The sequence below is a fragment of the Gossypium hirsutum genome, chromosome D02 (assembly GCF_007990345.1).
Source record: "Gossypium hirsutum isolate 1008001.06 chromosome D02, Gossypium_hirsutum_v2.1, whole genome shotgun sequence".
NCBI lineage: Eukaryota > Viridiplantae > Streptophyta > Magnoliopsida > Malvales > Malvaceae > Gossypium > Gossypium hirsutum.
The window spans coordinates 69,065,062-69,090,642 of NC_053438.1; the positions used below are offsets into that span (position 1 = coordinate 69,065,062).

The following is a 25,581-nucleotide window of genomic DNA, read 5'->3' on the forward strand; positions in this document are numbered from 1 at the left end:
ATTTTTTTTCTATTTTTAATAATTTATTTAATTAAATTAAATAAACAGATCGGATAAATATTGGTAGTCGAACTGATTAAATCATTTATCGAATTTTGAAAATGTCAATAGTTAAAATTTTCTTAATTAAATTAACATATAAATTAAAAAATGGACCCCACGTGAGAGGTCTTTAACACTGAATTGGGAACCACAACTGTCGATAACCACGAAGCCCAACCGCACACCTCTTTGCCGCGTACATTAGCAACCGAAACCTCTCCAGCTCTAATTTACGCTCACTCGGTTACGCCCACCCCCATCGCCTTTCTTCTCGCTACTTGTTAAAGTTGTAATTTGCTTTGCTTCCTCTGCTCTCCACGCAATAATTTACCAAATAAATAAATAAATAAATAAATAAATTCTTTCCCATTTATTCACTCAACCCAGAAAAGCTATTAGCTATAATAAATAATCTAAATTTCTAGACAAAATTGAAAATTATGTTTCTATTTATGATTACTTGTTTAAGATTTTAATGCAGAGATATTAAGGGGAAAAATAAAATAAAAATGGCTTCTCTACAGATGTTGAACCCTGTGTTTTCTTCCATTTCCATTTCCCACTCAAAATTTCCAGGAAAATCTGATTCCAGGAACAAAACCCTCAACTTCAATAGTTGTAGAAGCTTCAAGTCCTTGCACAGCCAAAGATCTATTATTCGTTGTGCAACTCAAGATGGTGACAACAAAAACAATGGTATGTTCTTCAATTTCTAAGGATTCTTTTTTTTTTTACTCATTTTAGTTGTGTCAAATATTCTGAAACTAACCCAAGTCAGGTCCTTCAAAAACAAGTTGAAATTTTGGTTCATTGGGTGCTTATAAAATTGGGTAAAATTTTATGGGTTTTGTTTTGAATTAGGTGAAGAGTCACCTGAGTCACTGTTTATGAAGGAGTTGAAGAGGAGGGGGATGACACCAACTTCATTGGTAGAGGATGCTAAAAATACCAATTATGGATTAGATGAGGAGATGAAAGTAGGGGAAGAAAGGGGAAGTGTCTCCAAAAGGAATGTTGTGTCAACTGAATTTGATCAAAGCTTATCTAATCAAAGGGAACGATCCATGGAATTGAATAGTGAAGGCCTTGAGGTTTCTTGCTTTTTTCTATTTACTCAATGATTTTGCATGCTGGTGTGCCTTGTTTTGACCTCATTTAACAATCTTGCTTGTGTTCATTTCAAACCTTAAGCACAATTATGTACCGTATGAATTGTGATGGTAGCTTCATAATCTGAATGATCTAGATTTTGGACTTGTTTCAATGAACTTTTGTATAGATGATATCATACATTTTTGGTATTGTAATTAAACATTTCAAGAAACTAGATTTCTCTATCTTCGGTTCGGAGAATGTTGTGGAACCAACAAGAACATCTCTTTGTTTTTACTTTCATTTCATAGTAATTTGTTCACATAAAACTGTCTGTCTTGTGAACATTTGATGTGTTTGTTCGTTATCTCTTTACTTCAAGTAATGTGTATGATTTCATTTAATTTGTGAATGCAAGCATATGTGAGATGGCAATGGAACTTATACATATAATCGTTGTTCAGGGGCTGGTTCCGCGGGCTAAACTGTTGCTAACACTAGGAGGAACTTTCTTCCTCAGCTTCTGGCCTTTCATCCTTTCAACTATAGCATTCTTTTCTGCTCTCTACCTTGTAAGCTCCCTTTCTTCCACTTTTCAGTTTTAGCTTTAGGAAGAACAAAGAAGCTCCCTGTCATCATGGGCTATAGTATTTGTAATGTGCTGATAGTTTTCCCATGGGCAGTATTTCGGACCATCTTTCATTCACGATGGAAGTAAGACACCCGTTTCACCACCGCAATACATAGATCCTTATACACTTCTGGAAGATGAAAGGATTTCTCAAACTGCCCCTCATGTAAATTGAAGAACAAGTGTTCCCGCCATACAAGAAAATTCTTGGGGTTTAAATAACAGGTTTATATTGTCATATTTCCTTCACCTCCTGTAATCTTTGTAAATACAAATATCAGCAGGAACTTCATGCGATAGCTCAGTGTCTTCCATACTGTTTTTACTGAGACAATTCCCGGCCAAATTGGCCTCAATTACACATATACATGACTTTATATTTGTTACCATTGTTTTTATGGTCACATGCATGGGTTCAACTAATTTAAATTCTTTTCAACAATGGAACACTAGAAAATTAGCCGAACTACTCGTCAAATCTATTGCAGTCCATATAGAGTCTTGAACAAAGCTTCGAAGAGTCGAAGTTCACACAATAGAATAAGCAAAAACACACGATAAAAGCAAACAAATCATTGGGTAGCAAAATGCAAGCCCTCCACTCAAACATTACTTATTTAGTACTCATCTTCATCTTCCTCATCACCCTCGCCTGACTCAGCACCGACTTCTTCATAATCCTTCTCAAGTGCAGCAAGGTCCTCACGAGCTTCCGAGAATTCTCCTTCTTCCATACCCTCACCCACGTACCAGTGAACAAAGGCACGCTTGGCATACATGAGATCAAACTTGTGGTCAATGCGGGAGAACACCTCAGCAACGCTGGTTGAGTTGGAAATCATGCAAACGGCTCTCTGGACCTTAGCAAGATCACCACCAGGAACGACAGTGGGTGGCTGGTAGTTGATACCACACTTGAATCCAGTTGGGCACCAGTCAACGAACTGAATAGTTCTCTTGGTCTTGATGGTGGCAACAGCAGCATTGACATCCTTGGGCACAACATCACCACGGTACATCAAACAGCAAGCCATATACTTGCCATGGCGAGGATCACACTTGGCCATCATAGATGAGGGCTCAAAGGCACTATTGGTGATTTCAGCAACTGATAGCTGCTCATGGTAAGCCTTCTCAGCAGAGATGACTGGAGCGTATGAAGAAAGCATGAAGTGTATTCTTGGGTAAGGGACCAAGTTGGTCTGGAATTCTGTTACATCCACGTTCAAGGCACCATCGAACCTAAGTGAAGCAGTCAAAGAGGAGATCACCTGAATCACAAGAGAATTGACATGTTAAGGCAAGCTATTACGGAGAAGACAATAAAAACAAATAATAAATGCAAGGATTTTATGATACCTGGGAGACAAGACGGTTAAGATTGGTGTAAGTGGGTCGCTCAATGTCAAGAGAGCGCCTGCAAATGTCATAGATAGCCTCATTGTCAAGAAGAACAGCCACATCAGTGTGCTCCAAAAGGGAGTGAGTTGAGAGGACACTGTTGTAGGGCTCAACAACAGATGTGGAGACCTGGGGTGATGGGTAGACAGTGAAACCCAACTTGGATTTCTTGCCATAATCAACAGACAAACGCTCCAAAAGGAGGGAACCAAGACCAGATCCAGTGCCTCCACCAACAGCGTTGAAAACAAGGAAACCTTGAAGACCGGTACAGTTATCAGCAAGCTTCCTGATACGGTCCAAGCACAAGTCAACGATCTCTTTGCCAACTGAAACAAGTGAACAACTAATTGTTAGTTCCAGTAAAACAAATAAACAAATCGTAGACATATGAAGTGATTAATGAAATAAGGTTAAAAGAATTTACTAGTGTAGTGGCCACGGGCGAAGTTGTTGGCAGCGTCTTCCTTGCCGCTGATGAGTTGCTCAGGGTGGAAAAGCTGACGGTAAGTACCAGTCCTCACTTCATCAATAACAGTAGGCTCAAGATCCACAAAGACAGCACGAGGGACGTGCTTTCCAGCACCAGTTTCACTGAAAAAGGTGTTAAAAGCATCATCACCTCCTCCGACAGTCTTGTCACTTGGCATCTGGCCATCAGGCTGTTAACACACACAACCCCTCGTTATTTACTCACCAAACCTTACATTCCATAGATAAATGGCAACAATCTAATAAAGCCTCCAAAATGTTCTAAGGAAAGCGTAAGACAATGTTCAATACTACAAAACTTTAGTCCAAATCTGAAGCGAAAACCTAAAAACCACTAGCATTTCCAGATCTGATAGAAAACAAAGCCAAACACGAAGATCGAAGACCTAAAATTCTCAGATCTAATAGAAAATCAAACAAATAACTAAAATATGCAACGGATCTAAGCAGATCTAAACGAAGTGAAGTTACATACATTGACATAGAGAATCGAATAATATAGATCTGAATCAAAATAAAAAGAGATACCTGGATTCCATGTTCAAGGCAGTAAAGCTCCCAGCAGGCATTTCCGACTTGGATACCAGCCTGACCGATGTGAACTGAAATGCACTCTCTCATTTTCGCTTACTAAAAATTCAAAAACGTAGAAATAAAGAAGTAAATGGAAACCGAAAGTAAATCGAAGGCGTTTATTAAGACACCCTCAGAGATAACAATTTGAAATGCGGTGGTTCTAAAGGATGGAGTGGATATGGATATTTATATTGGGAGCGTGTAAGACAATTGCAGGTATTTGAGGGTGGTGGTGTGGTTAAACTAGGGCAGAACAGGTTGTAGTGTTGGTGTGGCAGAATATGATTGGGTTTTTACTAACTAACGTTGTAACCATGGTTAGTTTCATTTGCCATTTTTTTTAGTTTTTAAATTTTGCCGCCCGTTGGACTGGTGTGGCTGGACGATCGAGTTGCTGCAACGTGTACCTTTGTTTATTTACTATTTTTAATATTTTAATTTTGAAATTTCACGGAAAAAGGGAAGTAACTTCAATATGAGGGTCTGTTTGATTGCCAGTAAAATATTTTTTGTAAAATAATTTCTGAAAAATATTTTATTTTTCTGTAAAATGATTTACTGAAAAATATTTTCTGGTGTTTGATTGAATCTGTGTAAAATATTTTCTGCTGCTTGGCAGATTTTTTGAAAATATTTTTCGGAAAAATTATTTTTACATATATTAATATATATTAATAAATTTTTATATTTTAAATTATTTTTACATAAATTGCAATGATTTATTTATAATAATACTCAATTATTAAGCTACAATATTAATCGTTATAAATTGAAAAAAACTAATATCAAATAAATTATTTGTAATTGTGTCAAAAAAAACAAGTATTGAATAATTAAAAAAACAAGTTACTGGAAAATCGATAAACAGAAGCAGTTTTCTACCGGAAATGAAGGAAGGAATGAAGGAGGCGATAAAGAGGAGAGCACGGAAAATGTCTTACGAAAATTGAAAGGGTAAGACATTTTCCCTAAAATGTAACCCATTTTCCCTTGTTTTGGAATTCATTTTCCAAATGGAAAATGTTTTCTGCCAATCAAACGCTGGAAAAATTAGAAATGATTTTCCGAAAAATCAATTTCGTCAATCAAACAGACCCTGAGTGTTTAAAAGCAAGTGGTTGGGTTTGGTAGGGGATGAAAATATAAGGGTAGGGATGGCAACGGGTGAAGCGAATTTTTACAAAAAGAAAACTCAGAAATTTAATAAGAAATTCAACTTTAACCCTTTTCACCTGAATTTAATTTAATTATTTTATTTTTTATTTTGAAGTAAATAATATTTTTTTATTTTAAATTTAAAAATTAATATATATTTATTTATCGATACCGAAAACTTTATATATATATTAGTGACTTTTTTTCTGTAAATATATTAGGGAGGGATGAATTTACCTCAAATTCAACCCCGATCCGTTCCGTCCTTAACCCGATTTTTTGGGAAAAAATTGGCCCTAACGAATTGAATTGGGTAGAAACCCATTAAACTTGGGCTTTTTTTACCATCCTTAATCAAGGATATTACATTAATGGTCATTAAACTATGAAAAATTTCAAAATAGTTACTTAACTATTTAATTTTGTCTTTTGTGGTCATCCAACTATCATGAATTTTTTAGTGCTTCTATTTCTACGATAGTCAATTAGTGATAAAAAAGACAAAATTGAATAGTTGAATACTCGTTTTGTAATTCTTCACAGTTAAGTGATTACTAATGTAGTTTACCCAAATTATATTGGTAACTTTTAGTAAGTTTTTTTTTTTTGTAACTCAACTATTTGATTATCTTTTTTAGTTACTACTTGTTAAATGATTAGTAGAAAATTGATTTGACAACTTTTTAAAATTTGCATAATAGTAAATTTTAACCCTCGACATTTATACATTATATTAATTTTGATTCTAAAAAAATTAACCTTTTTTTTTACAATTTTGCTTTTCTTTTGACAGTGGGTGTTAATTTTTTTTAAATGAGAATATAAAAATAATTGTCTTGATTTTTCGAGTGTTTCTATTTTTGGTATATTCCTGATTAAATGTAACTGATAAAGTGAAAGGGACACAAAGAAACCAAAAAAAGATCAAATTACATAATGTGCAAACATTGATAGTTAAATTTTTTATAATCAAGATTAAATTAACACAATGTATAAATGTTAAGCGTTAAAGAATTAAAGTTGCTATTATGCCGATTTTAAAAGCTACATCGTCATCATTGCCAGTGAACCATTTAACATACCTTATAAAACAAAACAAAATAAAATAAAATAATTAGATAATCATTTAATAAGTGAAAAAAAAAACTTAGCAATATTACGAGAATAATGAAAAATAAAACTTACCTGATTTGCTGTAGGAGACGAAGAAAGAAATGGAGGTTTCAAACAAGAGGGCAAATAACCACAACTTTCACAAAGTACATAGACCTATAGTAGAATTTAGCCTTTATTTGTAATTGTATTTTATTTATTCTTCTAAACCCTAAAAGAAAAACTCTAGTGATACTTTAAGGGAGCTTGAACAACTCATATCTGTAATACATGGCCAAGGGATCATAAGTATCAACAAAAACGGCTCATTTATACCTTATTGTCTGTCTCATATGAATCGATAAACATATGGAGTTACGTTTATCCATACACCTTCCATAAAGCCCCTTATTTTAATTTCTCGGCCACTCCGAGACGATACTCGTGTTCATAAGTTACTCTACAATTAAAGAAAATGCTATGTGAAAGACTACCCGATCAGCGGTCACCTTTTTCATATTCAAGGCTGAAGAAACTTCTTTGAAGATGCAGTTTAAGTCTGTAAATTGTATTTAACACTGTTTCAAGTGGCCGGTTGTGCACCATTCCATGAGCGCGGGTCATTAAAGGGTTCATTGATCCTATGGTGGTCACGGCTTTCTTGCATGAATGTTACCCCAGTCCATATCCCCCGTATAAGTAAGATGGTTACAAACACAGCACTTCCAAGGGTGCAAACCACCTGTTTCCGATCAAAACATGTTAGAAGAGAACAAGTGTCATAAAAAGATCAGTTTGTAGAACTCAGCACTCAAATAACATTTCAAGCAAATTCCAACCAATGCTCAAAGAATTCAACTTCAAGTAAAATAATGACAATACAACAAAGAATCAACTTCCGCCATGCAAGGATATTAACCAGCTTCGGTCCTACATCAGTATGTAATACAACAATTTGTTTTCTAACATTGTAAATACCCAAGACCACAGTTTCAAACGCAAGAGAGTTTTTTTCTGCCCTTCCCACAGTCCCGAGTCAGTACATGGATTTTCACATTGAAAATTGCTTATTGGTTCACCATACCATCTTCCGCGATCAAGTTGGGGTCAACAGAACTACCGGCTGAATCAATGCAAATAAAAAGGGATAACCCGGAAGAAAACCAGTTTGCCAAAATTGAGCACGCTTATTGAATTTCCAGCCCCAACAGACAAACATTTCATCAACCAATGGAAACCCTAAACTATCAATTTCACAATATTTCATTTCAGTTCATGGAACCATTCATCCCCTTCTAGGTATAAACTAGTTTTCCCATAGCATTGGCCAAGTCAAGCTTTTCCCTCTTGAAATCAAGATTCTCCATTTATGTTATTATAGCTGAATGTGATTGGAATAGAAAACTACATTAAACAGAAAACAAAGGGGAGATTAAAATGACGAATTACCTCAAGAAATGCCTTTAAAACCCATAAAAATGCCAGTATCAGAACTCCATCAACAGAGAATCCAACCTACAATAACTCAAAAAGAAATGAAAATTTCAATACTTGAAGCAGGAGAATTAAAAAAGAAGATGGTGTATAAATTAAAGGGTGTACCAGTTTAGTAGAGATAGAGATGGGCAAAATAGCTCGTAAGGCTTTCCTTGCTCGTTTAGATATCTTTCTAAATACGTTTTGAACAAATCTAACTAACAGATCCAAGCTCCTATCTTCTTCCTCTTCATCGTCATCTTCTTCATCGTCATCGAACTCCGAAGTGATCGAACGGCTCCAGTTGCGAGGGCCATCCACAAGATTATCAATCCCCTGATTAACATTTCAAACTCTGGGTTTACAAGTCTCGAGCAAATATATTGTATTTGTAAAAAAGGGGCACTGACCTGAGGGTAATTGGGGATTCTTCGTGAAGCAAGAAGGGGCTGAAAGGAGTGGGATTTGAAAGGGAGGGTTTTGGGGTTACAGGAAAAGTGAAACGGCGGCGGTTTTTTGTTGGGGAAGATCGTGAGAAACGGAGGTGAGTGGTTGACGGTGAAAGACATGAGACTGGCAATTATGGAAAGCAATAACACTATAACATGGGTTGTTCGAGGTTTTATTAGCCCTTCATTTTTGTTGTTTTGCTTTTTCTCTTGAATTTGTGTATTAAAAGCAAAAAAAAGTATAGCACTTAACCATTTTTATTGGGTCAAGTTCAATTCTTGTAGTTTTGAGTTGTATTGCTATTAAAATTTTGCAAATAATTTTATTATTTATGGAGTTATGATTCTATCAAGTGAATAAATATTTTTATTTTTTTATTTTAAGGTGAAAATATATTTTTTTTGGGTCAAGTTCACATCGCATATTCTCGTAAGTCAACAATCTTAATTAAGAAAATTCATTTTGCAAATTAAAGACAACTGCGAGCTCAAGACCTTACTTCGTACCATAGGGTAATATTCCCTCACAATTAGACTTGTTCATGGGGTTGGGCCGGGCCCGCTAGAAAAGTGAGAGGTTTAGGCAAAATATATGCTTAAAAATTAGACTTTGGCAAAAAAAAGACTCGTTCTAAAAATGGGTTGGGCCTTGGGTAAAAAGTATTTTGTTCAAGGCTCGGCCCAAATTCACTAAATGACAAAAAAATATACTATTTTAATGATATTTTAATGGTATTTTTTGCTATCATTCCACTATTATGTTGCTATTATTTTGTTGTTATTATTTGGATATTGTATAACACTTGTTTTATTGTTAATTTTGTTATTATTTTAGAGACATTTTCTTGTTAAGTTGCATCTATCTTAGTATTATTTAATTATATATATTTTTTAAAATTTATTTTTAATTTGTTCGGAAATATTTATTTTAATGTTTTCAATATTTTTGATGTATTATATATATTTAAAAATAATGTAAAAAGAATAATATAATATAAAAAAAATTAATATGGACGAGCCGGGTCGAACTCAAATTTTAACATTTTTATCAGATTTGGACAAATTTTTAAACTCATTTTTAGACTAGCCTAAATTATTGCTTGGCCAGCTTAAACCTGGCTGATGATAACTTCTACTCACAACCTCATACCATCACGACAACTTGCCTAACATATTCGAAGTATTCAGCACTCACATGTTATACATATCCTCTCTTGTTGTGACATCTAACGTGATATCTAGGACGTCAAAACCAAAGTCTGAAACCAATACACGAGTAACAAGTGATACCTAAGAATGATCAATGACAACCCTTTAAATACTCTCTCCTTGAATAATCTCAAATCTCTCTTGTCCCTTCTTCCTCTCCAATCCTCTTCGGATACTCACATTTCGGTCATCCTAATTTCCCTACAACTCTCCGTCCATCGGTCAACCATCAAACCACCAAAGTTTCCTCCTCCTTGTATCAACAAGTTTCATCTGGCAAGCTTTTGCATGCACCAAGAGATACTATATCCGTCTGCATATATTCTAAATAAGTTCCTTGTAACAGAGTTTAGGGGCAAAGGGTCTAAATTGTTGCAGATAATGGCCAATGCTCCACTTTCAACACAGACATAATTTCATTGTAAAATGGTCAAGATTGGTTAAAATACATAGCCAGCAACCAGTCTAAGTGCTAAACCAATCTTGCAAACACATATTTACAAAAGCATAAACTTACATTTCATTAAACAAAAGAAAAAAGGCCATTGACACCACTCAACAAGAAGTTGGTATTAAAATCATGGCACTTACAAGCATCAAAAAGGGTCTAAAAACATGCAAATGTTCTTATATACATAAACATGTCAGGTCTTTATATGATACCCTAAAACGCCATATCTATTTGGATCAAGTGGAAGAGTGACCAGCAGCTAGCCAGGATTTCAGTCTAGTACAACATAACCTTGCCTTCGAAGACGGCGCAATTGATGAAGGGGCGGTACACGAAGACGAGCAGGAAGGTCATAATCATCATCATGGACAACATGAACACCTCCAAGTGGAATAGGATCTCTCCTAACCGGGAAGTAAGAAGGCCTATTGACACGAGGGAAGCCTCGCCACCGTGTAATCGCCCGTTTACGCTTCTTCTTACTCTCCCAACATGAATGATATATCTTTTTCCAGTTCCTCGTTACTCCTAACCAATGTCCAAACTCCTCTTCAACTTTCTTCCTCCATAGATCATTATTCGAAGCCACATATCGCATCTCAACTGAAACGCATGCCATCCTTGCGACATCCGTGCCGGGCAATGAGTCCAGAATCTGGAGCTTTAAGTCAGCTGGGAGACGCATGAAACAAGCTGGAAGAGGCAATCCAATCTTAAAAGAGAGATCTATCAACAATGGCAATGCAAGTCCATCCTTAACAACCTTCCAAAACTTGAAAATTTCTTTTTCACGATATGAAATATAAGACCCATCTTGATTATTATCAGTCCTAGTGTAATTCTTAAAACAACGTGCCCACAGTAAACCCATAGTTGGTTCAAACGTATATCCATCCAAAGACAATCTATATACCGAACCCCCTTTAACTAAAGACCCATAAACCTGGAGAAAATTGTTTAAAGTTTGAAACTTGAAAACAATATAATCAGTTAAATTAGGCCCAAAATCATGATTGGCAATCAAAAGTTGAGGCAGGGAATAACAAATTGAAACAGGGGAAGACGACTCATCTGGCAAACGAAACCGATCAATTTTCAAGCCTGAAACTGTATCAAACAACACGAAACCCGAATCCAATAAAATCACGTGGATTTCCATCGCCATGAGGTTGTGAATGCTACGAATATCACCCAGTTCTTCCCCTAAAAACTTCCTCAATAAATAATGCTCCAAGAGCCTTCCTTTATTAGCTTGTTGAGAAACTTGGGGCTCGATCAACATGGGTTCTCGAACTGGGTTCTCTCGATTGGCGCTGGACTCTGGCATTAGGATCGGTTCTTGAAACAGGGTTTGAGGAGGTGGAGAAAAAGCGTTGGGGTTAAGGGAAAAATAGATAAGGTCACCGGAAGCAACACCGAGGGAAAGGAGGGAAACCAGAGGAGACGGCGCGTGGAGGAGGTCCTTGGCGTTGAGGGAGAAACGGAGAGAAGAGGGAGTAACATGAAGGGGATTGAGCGGGAGACAGGGGAAAACGGCTTCTTGGAGTTGAAGAATCGAAGAAGATGATAGAAGTTGTATCCTTAAAGTTTCTTTCGATTCGAAATTTTTCAGTCTCAGTTTCATGGCTTTCTTCTCTAAATTAAAGAAAGGGGTCGATTCCAGAATAGCTTCGGCTGAATCGGAGTTCCCCTTTTATAGGTTATATAAAATAATTTTATATTTGAGTCCTTCTGCCTTTGCCATATCAACAGACTACGAGATTTTCTTATTTATCCTCAGCTTTCTGTTACCGCGTCATTTTCTCCCTCCTTCCCCTCCCCTACCCACTATTTTCATTAGTTTGTTACATCTCTATAGATTCTTCGTAAAATTATAATTTAATTTTTATTTTTATTTTTAAGAATTTAGTTTAAGAACTAAAGCTAGCAAGAGCTCGAGGCGCATTAAGATTTTGATTTGGCATTTTAAGAAGTTTAATCCAAAATTGAATTTACTTAGATTTTTTTAACAAACTTGAATGATTTATTTTGATAAATAAATGGCTACCACGCACACTCTCTTGAAAAATCAGCTCATTTGAAAACTTAGTTATTTTACTTTTAGCCTAATCCGTCAATGGCTCAATTAAGAAGATTATTTTTAAGACCAAATTGATTTGTTTGCTTGTAAATTTAGTCTATGCAACGCAATGCTAGCTGAATACATTTGGTTTTCTTTAATCTTTTCTTTTCTATTTAAGGCTTAGTTTAGATGAGCGGTGTGTTTAACTGTAATTAGTGTAAAAATATGGTCATGAGATTAGATGTTATAACGATACTGTAGTGTGAGACAAAAAGTAAACTAAACGCACTGCACTGCACCGCACCTAATCACCTATTTAAACCCACTTAAGTTTCTTAGTTAGAAAGAGTTATGCTTTCTTAACCGCCTGTATTTTTGTTTATTTTTTTTGTTTTTACTTCCTTTTTATATATACTTCCTTTTTATATATAAAAGAGTAGTCACAAGACACACAATTTTGATTTGAAATAACTTATCCTATATAATAGAAATCTCATAATTTCTAAAATTTTAAACAAAAATCTAATCCTTAAAAAGAAGTTGGTTAATATCTATTGATATAAATTTAAAATTTAATTTGAAACTATAAGATAAAAAATCTCAACAAATGATTATTTCAGCAGTAGAGTTGTTCATAGGCTGAACACTAATAAAATTTTAGACCTGATTGATAGGTTTGGGCTCGGCTTGAAAAATAAGCTTAAATTTTTGTTCAAATTTGGCCCAGATAAAAATGTTAAAATTCGAGTTCAGCCCGTTCGTATTAAATTTTTTATATAATTTTTTTAAAAATATAATACACCAAATACACTAAAAATATTAATAAATGTTTCCCAACAAATTGAAAATAAATTTTAAAAAGTCTTTATACTTAAATAAAACTAAAATAAATACAACTTAACAAACAAATGTCTCTAAAATAATAGCAAAACTAACAATAAAACAAGTGTTATACAATATCCAAACATTAACAACAAAATAGTAGCAACATAATAGTGAAATGGTAACAAAACAGTTACAAAAAGTGGGAAAACAACAGCAAAACAACAAGTTTTTTTTATTGCAAATTCGAGCCGAGCCAAAAAAACCTTACCTGAGGTCCGACCCATTTTCTAAATGGACTTTATTTTTTGCTCAAATCCAATTTTCAAGCCTATATTTTTACCAAAATATTCTCATTTTTAATAATTTAAATTTAATAGTTTTCAATTTTAATGACTTTTAAGAGTTACACAAAGTATGAATATAAATTAGTTTATTTAAATTACATCTCAAGTCACCTTAAAATAGCGCTATTTCTATTTTACTCACTCTAAATATTTTTTTGTCAATTTAATCACTCTAATTAAGATAATTATCCAAATTGGTCACTGCTATTAAAAATTCCATTAATTCACTAATAGATTACTGACGTGATAATTAACCAATTAAACAATGACACATGACACTTTTTTTCTTTTTCTTTTTTTTACTTTTGTATAAAACTTAGAAACTTCTTTATAATTATTCCAAAATAATTTTTTCCTCTCCTATCTATAACTAGCAAATGGAGATATCAAAACCCCCCATTTTTATCTATACATTAAATTAAGAGATAAATATGAAAATTTTGATAATATAATTATTAAACATAAAAAATAGAACTTATGAATTAAAAACGAATTTTGGGGAAATGAAAAAAAAACCTTTTTTTTTCTATGAAAATATAAAATTTCTTCAAAATTTTGAAGCATATCAAATCCATCCTCCAATCCCACAAAACCTTAGGATTCATCCAGATTTATGTATTGCTTCAGAAAAAAAAGAAGATATTCCCAATTATGTATATGAATTTGCCACAACAAAGAAATTGCCTCAACTTGGAGAAAACTTTTTCCTTTTGTAGCTATGGAGATAATACAACAAAGGAAATCGAAATTTAATCAAATTATTCTTAAACTACAAGTGACAAATGGGTAATGTTTGCAAGGAATAAGAAAAGGAAACACTTGAACTCGATTGTTTCATTTATGCCTGCAATTATGTACATTTACCAGCACAAACAAACAGAAGGTGTAATCTGTAACTTTAGGTTGAACTAGAGGTGATTATGGGTTAGGCTACTCGGCCCGGCCCGACAGCTCGCCCAAAAACTGGGAGGCTTCGGGTAAAAATATAGGCCCGAAATATAGGTTTGGGCAAAAAAAAGAGGCCCGTTTAGAAAATAGGTAGGGCCTCAGGTAAAACTTTTTTGGCTCGGGCCCGGCTCAGCCCGAATTATATATTAAATATATATATTTAATATGGGTCGGGCCGGGCCGGGCTCGAGCTTAGCAATTTTCTTTCGGGCAGGGCTTGGACAATTTTTTAGGCCCATATTTCAGGCTGGGCTGAATCCGGGCCTAAAAAATGGGCTTAAAATTTTGCCCGAACCCGGCCCGGCCCAACCCATGATCACCTCTAGGTTGAACTACTATAATATGATTTGTGTTAGGGATCGATCCGTATAAACAGCGAGATAGTAAAAGTGGAGAAGAACGAACACAAATATTTTATATAGAAAACTCCTCCGAAGTGGATAAAAACTACCGGCAAAGGAGGTATCATCTTTTCACTAAATGAGTAAACAAACGAGAATACAGTATGGAGGAAAGAAACCTAAATGTACAAATCAGAACCCCAAAAACAAAGTCCTAACTTGGAAACAAAATTCTCTCCATAGTTACTACGAAACTCTCACCTAAACTCATACGACTACATCTTGCTGCCCTCGAGAAAAACCCTAACTGATTGGCATGTCAAAACAGGGATACAATGACCCTTTAAATAGGCTTAGATTAGAGTTCTAATCATACTAAAATATCCCTAGAATAATCAGAGTTCAATTGGAAGAAACAGTCCTGCTTAAAGTTTAAAACACAACTACATTAGGTGAGATATCGTCGTGACGTTGCCTTTGCTCCTACCTCATGAGATCGTCGCCTTGTCCCGATGACCCTCATTATAACGTCGTCCCTTGTTCGTCATGTCATCGCAATGTCATATATCTCCTCGTCGTGATGTTGAGCGTCTATCTTTTAGAAGTGCCCGCAAAACATTTGATAAATGCGAGGCACACCCCACAATTTGCAAGAACTTATCTTGCTTGCAATATTGTTTGAGGGCCAGTCCAGTCCTTCATAGGAAGTGGCACATGTACTTTGTATATACTTGCAAAACATATATATTTTAGTCAAAAATAAAAAAAAATGTCATCGGGAAAGATGAATCGCTTCCGAAAAGAAATCTATTGGTTCTCTCCCAATTGGTTAGACCGTAGGTGCGATGATTTACTTCACGAGCGAGGTCTTTGGTTCAAGTCTAGGAAGGCCCAACTGCGCTTGGGAAAAGAATAGAAAAAACATTTGACTCCTTCATGCATGCTCCACTTGGCTTGGGGGATATAGCTCAATTGGTATCTGTCATTATTCAAATGGCTATTGTGCCACGTTAGTAATTTGTTAGTGGATTAACGAAAATTTTAACGGTAGTGACCAATTTGAACAATTATTTTAATTAGAATGACTAAATCGATAAAAGAAAATAATTTCAATAGTTATAACATAATTAATTTTAATGAAATTAGAGTGACTATCATTATTAACATGTCTTATGAAATTAATTTTTATAACATAATTATATATAAGATTCCAATAGTTGTACAATTGACTTGATGAATATAAATTCATAATTCTCAGCTTAAATTAAATAAAATAGTAAAGTGTTTTTTTGAACAATTTTATTATAAGTTCGGATCATAATTGTTTTTTTTTTGACACAATGTTTAGAATTACTCATAGCCCCTCCCTAACCCATAAATAAGAAGATAATGCGCTTCAACGCACTCCAACAATGCTTATACTAATCGAGATAAAGCTTAATCGGTATAAATTAACAAAGTTAAATTAAAGGTATTAGAACTTTTATTTTGATTATTTACTTAAACAATTAAAATCCGCCAAATGATAAAATTGCAATAATGTCACGTAAGCAATATTTCTTAAAACGTAAGTTAAAATGTGAGTAAAACTTGTACAGCAAGTAAACACTTTTAAAACCAAACCCATACTTATGGTAGAAGTATTACACTAAGAAGACAAGGGAAAAAGGAAATTTGACTTTCTAGATCAACTTTTGGCCAAAATTTCAACAATATATGTAAATTAATTTTCGTCATTTTCGTAAAATACGTATGGGAAAATACATAATGATAGGATTTTGCATTGGATTTACTATTTTTTTTAATTTATTAAAATTAATACTTCATTGAATATTAATAGCATGAGACATTATTCTTTAATGAAAACCATCATTACTAAATTATAATTTATTGATTGGTTCAAAAAATTATCGTGGAGATCTTTATATTAAGAGTTGGATTGTATTTTGGTTTCTCTACGCAAAAAATGGGCAGATTAATCATTGTACATTACATTAAAGAGCAAACTAATCATTTTCTTTAAAAAAACAATTTATTTCCACAATTAGAAACTAGTATCTATATGTCAGATGAGACATACGTGGCACGTTATGCGTCATTATTGGGTTATTCTATTAGTCACGTCAATTTTTAACAATACAAAAGGATGAATTTTTTAACAGAAAGGACTAATTCACTCTTTGATTTAATGTATAAAGACTAATTTACTCATTTTTAATTGGACAGTGGTGGACATATTAAAGATTTAGGAAACAAAGACGCACTTAAATAGATATGTTGAATGGTATTATTCAAGAGAATTCGTTGCCTTTTTTCTCTTTTTTAATGGAAGTCATTCGTTATCGTTCATTGTCAGGTACCATATTGATAAACGAAACTAAAGTACATATATCAAAATGAATAAATTAAAAGTGCAAGTATCACATTGACAATTTCGTTAAAGTACAGGAGCAAATTTTGTCATTATACCTTCATTATTCTTTACGTTATAACAATCTATTTTAACACTAATAAAAAAAACTTTTCCTTGTGACCAAAGGCATCAAGGTTTTACGCCCGTAAATCACAATGCGACAATCTCTATTGCTCGATCAGATGCGGCTGTAATTTATAAGGGCACTAGGATTTAACGAAGCAACTGCCAATAACTCATTGTTACGCTCGAACATGGCCATTTCTACTTCATCCAATGTCACCCAAGCTTCTATGCCTCCCCATTTCGAATCTAGCAACACTATCATATTCTTGAAATTACTCGGACTCGTCACCCATATCGGCTTTCCCCACCCAAAATCCATCTCATGAAATGGATAGCCGCATAAGTTGGTACAAGTATAGGTGCTGTTGATGTCTTTGACTTTGCCATTCAAGAGCTGAGCTATCTGTTTACGAATCTCTCGAATTTCTTTGTACCCTTTCTTGCTTTTGATTCCCTTCACCTTCTCATTGCAAACATTGGTGAACTCGTTCTTCATTTTGGAAACCAGTTGATGGAGTTCCACATCGTCCTCATCGAACATCACTGTCTATTTCAGAATCAAGTTCCCTATTGTGTTTCCTGGTAACGGTGGAACCATTCTTTTCCGCAAGTTCACCACGTTTAGCAACGCGGATTGCCGAGACCGAGAGGATGATCCATGAGAATATGCAGCGGCAGCCGCGCATTTCAGTATGAGTGCCAGCACGATTTCCGCGTCGGTGATATTGTGCTGCTGATGCGCCATGGCAGCAGCAACTTTGAGTTTGAGGTTTGTGATTTGTGGTCCGTGAAACAAGAACCTCTTCGACGTGCAATTTCGAGTCGTGGGCGGAGGAATGGATATAAGTGTTGTATCCAAAGGTGGTAGCAACGAAGCCCCAACTAGTTTCGGTAACTGCACTCTGCCATATTCATGACCGCTCATGGCAGTCCAGCTCCGTATGAAGGTACAAAAAGACGAAGTGTCGGCGAATTTTTGTGACACCGAGACCGCAACTGCCGTTCCACCACATGTGAAGCTGGTGAGTTGAACGCGCAAGTTGCAGGCCAAAGTCGAACGGATGGCTTTGGGATCAATCGATGGGACCAACGACTTAAGCAGCTCAGTATCCGGATCAGCAAGCAAATCCTTGAGTTGGCACCCGGATTTAGCTTCTATAAAACAAGCCCCTTCATCATTGCACTCGATAGTTACAGCATCTTTGAGCTCACCAGCAAGTGGGTAGAAATAGAGTAGGATTTTGGACAAGGAGTTTTTGAGGGACTCAGACTTTTGTGAAACATTCGAAACGTCACCGTCTGAGGGATAGAAAAACATGACAGAGCCATAATGAAGGGCAAGAACGTCTTGATCCAAAACAGAAAGATTGAATGTTCTGAGATGGTGAGGTGTGGGAATGGAGGGTTTGATGGTTTTTCTTGAGACAACTTCAACCTTCATTTTCTGCATATTCCTTTGCCTCCTCAAGCTTAATAAATTAATGCACCCTTGTCTTGGCCTACCGTTCTATGCCTTTATATAGATATACACACATGCTTATATCATACATCATATTATAATATATGTACATATATATTCCCAAGAAAAGAAAAAGTCTACAAAATTAAGGCTGCTATTAACAAGAAATATAGTCAATATCTTCTTTTATCAAATGGTGATAGCGCAAGGAAGCGACGGAAGAATAATGAAGTAAAGTTTATCAGAGAGAAGATAATCCTCTCGACATTGGTGACGGCGGTCTTCAAGAGCCAACGGAGAAAACTTGTTGAGTATTTCAAAGTGTGTAATTTTCAAAATGGTTAACTTGTGTTTTTATATAATATGGCCACTGTTAATGGACACGACGTCGTACGTGGATTCTCGTGCATGTTAATATGTATCATATTTTAAGGTTAACACGTATTTTTTAGATGTAGGTTTGCTTGTATAATAGTGCAAACCTACATTTGTTCACACACCTTGTGGTCCCATAGAAAGGTACGAACATCTCACGTGCGAACTTAAAATACAAACCGCTTAGAATGCGGGTCAAGATCCGATCAAGTAATTGGGTAGCGAATCGGTAGTAGTGAGTACCATAACAAAATTGTATCGGTTAAAGACAACTTTTAGGGAGGCAAAGTAGCCACAAAAAGGAAAGTATAGGAGGATAATGAATTTGATCTCAAGCATAGGGAAGCTAGAAATTTTGTTTATAGTACTGATAGAGATAAAATTATAAATTTTTAAGGTCAAAGTTAAAAATATTGTGTTTAAATATTTAAATTAAATTATTTATTTTTTAAAGGGCATAAATTTTAATTTTTTTCATTTAATTAAAAGCTTAAAACATTTAATATTTTACAGGACTTAAAATAATAAGTATACCATTTGATTGACAGGAGGAAGGCCTTTGCCTGCCCCCTAATTAAAGTTCAGTGAGTTTTGTTAGGATTTTTTTACTTAGATAATTTTGGTTGGCTTCCCATTAACAAATGATTTTTGGTTTTAGTTGAAGTTGGTTGAATGTGTTTTATTGAGTCACTTTTTGTTATTTTAGAGTATTTTTGACATTCTTTATAATACGCCTCATCTGTGTCGGCGTACGATACGAATGAGAAGTGCTATTGAAACATTTTATTGGCCTGTATAAAAATTTTCTTTTATAAAAATATCCATTTCAAAATCTAACAATATCCTTTAAATCAATTTAAAAGGAATGGGAAGGAATCATTGGATACTTACGAGTGCACGAACAATCTTAAAACAAAGGTTTGACGACCATCGACTTAAAACGAAGTCATTCAGATTGAGAAAAATTAAAACTTTATCATAATTTAAAATTTTAATAAAATCATAAAAATGATATAAAAACATTTTGAAACTTTAAAATCAACTTAAAACCATTTAAAAACATTTTTCAAGTGATCGGAGGTGTTCAAAACTAAATACAAGCCTTGAAAAGGGTATCAGACCCTTAACCTCCAAAGTTGAAAATTAATCTCAAAACACTTAAAATCATGCTTAAACATATCCATATATTCCAAAGCATCAAAATCAATTCCTTAATCATGTTTCGGGATCAGATCCTACTCATGAAAATGAAACACACTTTGTGGCTAGTCGTTTATTTTTTTTTAAAATGTATCCGAAACAAGAGATTAATCACTACTACCAACAATAAATATCCTGATTTCAAAAAAAAAAAAAAAGAAGAAACCATGCTGGATCCTATCGTACGCGATACTGTAGTTTATAAATTCCATTGATGGATTAATCTACTTCTTTTCCACCAAACAAATAAGGCCGATATTTACGACGCACGAATCCTTAAGACCAGTTCCAAGTCTTATAATATTGTTCAAAGAAATACTACGTAATTAGTTTATTAGTTTTGTTTTTATCAACCAAAAGAAATTAAAGTCAAACAAATTAAATACAAACCCTTGATTTACTTAATTTTAAAGAAATTTAATACTCATAATGTATTTATACATTAATTATGAAATTCTTTTATTTAATATTCATAATGTAATTATTGCAATTGATTTTTTCTCCTGATAATATTATTTTATATATAATATTTAAAATCGAAGCTCTAATAAAAATGAAAATTTTATTATGTGAATGGTTTAAAAATTTTGAAAATAAAATATTTCACATAAAAATGAAAAATTTTGGTCCAAAAAATTGATCAACTTGATGATTAGCTTAAGAGGAAGTTGATAATTTTGAAAGGGATGTGGCTATTGGAAATAGGATTAATGGTTTATTTGGAAATTCAATTTTTAAAAAATTATTTTAATTTTAACTTTTTTTATTTGTTAGCTTTAAGTTTGTGGTTTTTGTCTAATTTAAATATTTTTTAAAATTTCAAAAAAAATAAGAAAAAATATTTAAAAATATTTTTAAAAATAAAAATTATTAAGATTATGAAAAAATTAAAATTATAATTTTTTTAATTTTAAAAAATTAATTAAATGCTGATCTATCATCCACATGGCAATCCACGTGTATGCCACGTGTTTGTTAACTTTTCTATCCATTTTAGGGTAATTTGACAAAAAATTACAAGTTCAAAGCTAAAGAGACTAAAAATTAAATGGAGAACTAAAATAACTCTTTTTATAAAGTTGGAGGACCTAATAAATTATTATGCCTAGAAAATATTTCTCTAGAGTCTAAACCCCTCCATTAGTAAAAATAAAGGATATTTAAAAGCCCAATGGTAATATGTAGGGAGCTTGAACAATTATCCTTTTTATTTTTCATCCTAAACTTAGAATTAGAGGTGAGCAAAATTTATTTCAATTTGAAAAAATCGAATAAAAAATCAAATTTTGAATTAATCTAATTGAGTTATTTGATTTTTTCGAGTCAACTTGTATAAGTAATTCGAATTTTGAGTTCAAGTTAAGTTGAGTTTTATAATTAGAATAATTCAAATAACAAACTGGTATAAATACCCCTTTGGTTCTTGTCAATTTTGAAAATGAACAAATTGGTCTCTCTCAACAAAAATTACAAAAAAAAAATAAAATTCAAAATATTTATAAAATATCCCAAATTTATATTTTTTTAAATAAAAATAAAAAATTTTAAAAAATAAAGAATATATAAAGAAATCTAAAAATTTAAAAATTTTCTAAAATAATAATTTTGAAATCTAAATAAGTTAATTAATGGTTTAAGTTTATCATACTAAAGTATTTCTTTCCCTTATTTTGATTTGAATTTTTTTTTAAATATATATGGCTTTAAATTTATATGCTTCAACATAAAATTAGTTATTAGTTATACTGTAATAACATTTTAATTTGGCATGTTCAATTTTTTTTAATTTAACTCGGCTATTTCACTCGATTCAACTCATCTTTATTCAAAAAAATTTCAAATCGAATTAGAATGATAAAATAAAACTTGTCAACTCGAAATTTTTTCCTTCGATTCGATCAAACGCTAAGCCCTACTTAGAATAATATCATGGAAGACTTGAAATCAAAAGTGTTCCACATTTGGTAGACCAAAACTGGAAAAAGAAATCAAAATTTAAAAAAGAAAACGAAAAGAAAGGGAAAAGTGGTGGGCTTCATTCAAGAATCTCAATAGTTGGAAGGTGGAGAAGGGTGAGGAGAAGCTATGGTTTGAGTTGTTGGGTATGGGTCCCACTATGTGGGAAAAACCCATATTTTCTGCCACAATGTTTTGCCTTCTTTTTTGTTTTGTCAAAAGCCAATTTTTTGGCCTTTTAACGTGGGAGTGGGCAGCATTCTTAATTGAGAGCAAAATTCTCAATTACATCCAGAGAGAAAGAGAGTGAAATTGAAGCTCGTTGGAGAAAAAGAGAGAATAGAAAAATCAGTTTTTCAAGCTTGGTGCAGCAGTGATCAACTCTTCGATCGAAGGTCCATCCGTGGTTCGATTGAGCTGATTTTTGGACAGCAGCTAGGCGATAAGGTGTTCTTGACTTTGTACGGTCGGATTTTTCATCCGAGTCTTTTAGCGTCAGAAATACCCATTTTTCAGCAGCTGCGTTTTTTGGTGATGTTCTCTCATTTTTCTTTCTTTTGCTAAAGATTACATATTGTTAGCCTTGTCGGAGTTGAATGCTTGTTGTAGGCTTGATATTGTGATCTTGTAGTTGAACATTTGATGATAGTAGAGCTCTTTATCGGACTCTAAAGTCCCGTGGTTTTTACCCTTGATTTAGAGGGGTTTTCCACGTAAAAATATCGGTGTCTCTATTTATTTTTGTTGTGGTTGCATTAGTTGATTTGTGGTTGATTAAGGTTGCTAGAGAACATATCTTGTGCTATTGTGCTTGCCATAATTTTTAACATGAGTTATAAGGAGAGAAAGAACACCGGTTGTGCTTTCGCTTTGTTTCGGTTGTTCGGTTTCTTCCCAACAAACTGGTATCAGAGCTTGGTTATTGTGTCAGATAATTATGGAAATTAATACGAGCAAGATGATTATGTTGAATGGCACAAATTATCAACTTTGGCGGAATAAAATGAAGGACTTGTTGTTTGTGAAGGCTTTGCATCTTCCGGTCTTTACTACTCAAAAACCCGATTCGAAAAGTGATGAAGAATGGGAATTTGAGCATCAACAAGTGTGTGGCTTTATTTGGCAATTTGTTGAAGAAAATGTTTACAACCACATTGATCAGGAGACACATGCTCGAACATTGTGGGAGAAGCTTGAAAGCTTGTATGCTTCGAGGTCGGGCAATAACAAGTTATTTTTGCTGAAGAAAATGATGGCGCTGAAATATAAAGAAGGAATGTCTATAGCTGACCATGTTAGTGAATTTCAGAGTGTGATGAATCAGTTGCTTGGTATGGGTGTCAAATTTGATGACGAGATTTTAGAACTTTGGTTGCTTGCTACTCTACCAGACTCTTGGGAGACCTTTCGAGTCTCACTCATTAATTCTGCCCCACAGGGTATTATTACTTTGGATTTGGCTAAGAGTGGTGTGTTGAATGAAGAGGTTAGAAGAAGATCTCAGGGTTCTACATCACAGTCCGAGGTGTTGGTTATCGAGAACAGGGGGAGAAACAGAAACAAAGATGGAAAGGGTAGAGATAAAAGCCGAAGCAAGTCAAGATCGAGATACAAGAATCTTGAGTGTCATCATTGTGGTAAGAAAGGTCATATCAAGAAATATTGCTTCAAGTGGAAGAAAGAGAACAAAGGTGGTGGTGTTAAACACGATCGGAATGACGATGAAAAATCTGAGCGTGTTGCTACTGTTACTCGTGAAGATCTGTTAGTTATTTGTGATGAGAATTTGGTCAACCTAGCATGCGACGAGACTAGTTGGGTGATTGATACTGGTGCATCACTTCATGTCACGTCGAGGAAGGAATTCTTCACATCTTATACTCCTGGTGATTTTGGGGTATTGAAGATGGGTAGTGATGGTTTGGTTTCGGTTATTGGTATGGGAGATGTTAGCTTGGTAAGTAACAATGGAACAAAGTTAACTCTCAAGGATGTCAGACATGCACCGGATGTCCGTTTGAATTTGATTTCTGCAGGAAAGCTTGATGATGAGGGATTCTGTAACACCTTCAGTGAAGGGCAGTGGAAGCTGACTAAAGGCTCCTTGGTTGTGGCTCGAGGAAAGAAGAGCTCAAATTTGTACTTGATGCAAGCTTTGACTTCTCGAGAGACGGTGAATGTGACACTGAATGACAGCTCAATTGAGTTGTAGCATAAACGACTCAGTCACATGAGTGAGAAGGGGCTTAGCTGTTTAGCGAAGAAGAATCAACTTTCGGGTTTAAAGAATGCTACACTGAAGAATTGTGCTCATTGTCTAGCAGGAAAGCAGAGAAGAGTTTCATTTAAAAGCCATCCTCCTCATAGGAAATCAGAGTTGCTAGAGTTGGTCCATTCAGATGTTTGTGGTCCGATAAAAGTAAGATCACATGGTGGTGCACTTTACTTTGTGACTTTCATTGATGATTGTTCAAGAAAGCTATGGGTTTACACTTTGAAGTCTAAAAATCAAGTCTTTGAGGTGTTTAAATAGTTTCAAGCATCAGTTGAAAGGGAAACTGGGAAGAAGTTGAAGTGCATTCGTACTGATAATGGTGGCGAGTACACAGGGTCGTTTCATGAGTATTGTCTGCGACAGGGAATCAGACATCAGAGAACACCACCAAAGACTCCACAGTTAAATGGGTTAGCTGAAAGAATGAACCGAACATTGATTGAGAGAGTCAGATGTTTGTTGTCAGATGCAAAGTTACCAAGATCGTTTTGGGCTGAAGCTTTGAATACAGTGACACATGTGATAAATCTGTCTCCTAGTGTTCCTTTGAAAGGTGATGTGCCAGATAGAGTTTGGTTTGGTAAAGACGTGTCATATGATCACCTACGTGTGTTCGGTTGTAAAGCATTTGTTCATGTTCCAAAGGATGAAAGATCCAAGTTGGATGCCAAGGCTCGACAATGCATTTTTATTGGTTATGGTCTAGATGGTGAGTTTGGTTATAGACTCTATGATCCAGTTCAGAAGAAACTCGTGAGAAGCAGAGATGTTGTCTTCATTGAGGATCAGACCATTGATGACATTGATAAGACGGAGAAAGTGGATTCACAAGGTAGTGGTGACTTGATCGATGTGAATCCGGTTCCCCTAGACTCTTCACCAGATCCTATCCAAGATGATGTGTATGGTGATGTTAGTGGTGACCATCAGACTATAGGTGACTTTGATACTCCCATGGATGATGTTGTGAATGATCAACAACAAGCACCTATAGCTCCACCAGCAGTTCCACTTCGAAGGTCTTCCAGAGATCGACGATCTTCTGTCAGGTATTCTCCTGATGAATATGTTCTTTTGACTGACGGGGGAGAACCTGAATGTTATGAAGAGGCTATGGAGAGTGAATGCAAAGATCAGTGGGTTGAAGCGATGAAAGACGAACTTCAATCCTTGCATGAGAACCATACTTTTGAATTGGTGAAACTGCCTAAGGGCAAAAGAGCTTTGAATAATCGGTGGGTTTACAGGTTG

The 25,581-nt window shown here is 34.6% G+C and overlaps 4 protein-coding genes and 1 pseudogene across 4 annotated transcripts; 1 reads left to right on the forward strand and 4 right to left on the reverse strand.

The window, feature by feature from the left end:
• The first annotated feature begins 357 nt into the window (after window positions 1-357).
• On the forward strand, window positions 358-2,151 carry LOC107886969 (uncharacterized). Its single transcript, XM_016811081.2, has 4 exons — window positions 358-738; window positions 904-1,133; window positions 1,599-1,706; window positions 1,818-2,151. Exons 1-4 carry the CDS (start codon window positions 552-554, stop codon window positions 1,938-1,940), a joined length of 648 nt encoding a protein of 215 aa, XP_016666570.2. The 5' UTR covers window positions 358-551; the 3' UTR covers window positions 1,941-2,151.
• LOC107886968 (tubulin alpha-4 chain-like) lies at window positions 1,982-4,491 on the reverse strand. The gene is made up of 4 exons (NM_001326733.2): window positions 4,187-4,491; window positions 3,594-3,828; window positions 3,125-3,495; window positions 1,982-3,036 (listed from the first exon to the last, which is right to left on the reverse strand). The coding sequence occupies exons 1-4, from the start codon at window positions 4,277-4,279 to the stop codon at window positions 2,383-2,385; spliced, it is 1,353 nt and encodes a 450-aa protein (NP_001313662.1). The 5' UTR covers window positions 4,280-4,491; the 3' UTR covers window positions 1,982-2,382.
• A 2,170-nt stretch (window positions 4,492-6,661) lies between these two features.
• LOC107886967 (protein SHORT HYPOCOTYL IN WHITE LIGHT 1) lies at window positions 6,662-8,632 on the reverse strand. The gene is made up of 4 exons (XM_016811078.2): window positions 8,368-8,632; window positions 8,084-8,293; window positions 7,931-7,996; window positions 6,662-7,223 (listed from the first exon to the last, which is right to left on the reverse strand). Exons 1-4 carry the CDS (start codon window positions 8,524-8,526, stop codon window positions 7,065-7,067), a joined length of 594 nt encoding a protein of 197 aa, XP_016666567.2. The 5' UTR covers window positions 8,527-8,632; the 3' UTR covers window positions 6,662-7,064.
• Window positions 8,633-10,337: 1,705 nt separating this feature from the next.
• On the reverse strand, window positions 10,338-11,690 carry LOC121214587 (F-box protein SKIP22). Its single transcript, XM_041088371.1, has one exon. The coding sequence runs from the start codon at window positions 11,688-11,690 to the stop codon at window positions 10,338-10,340; it is 1,353 nt and encodes a 450-aa protein (XP_040944305.1).
• Window positions 11,691-16,987: 5,297 nt separating this feature from the next.
• On the reverse strand, window positions 16,988-18,551 carry LOC107886966 (stemmadenine O-acetyltransferase-like; annotated as a pseudogene).
• Window positions 18,552-25,581: the final 7,030 nt, after the last annotated feature.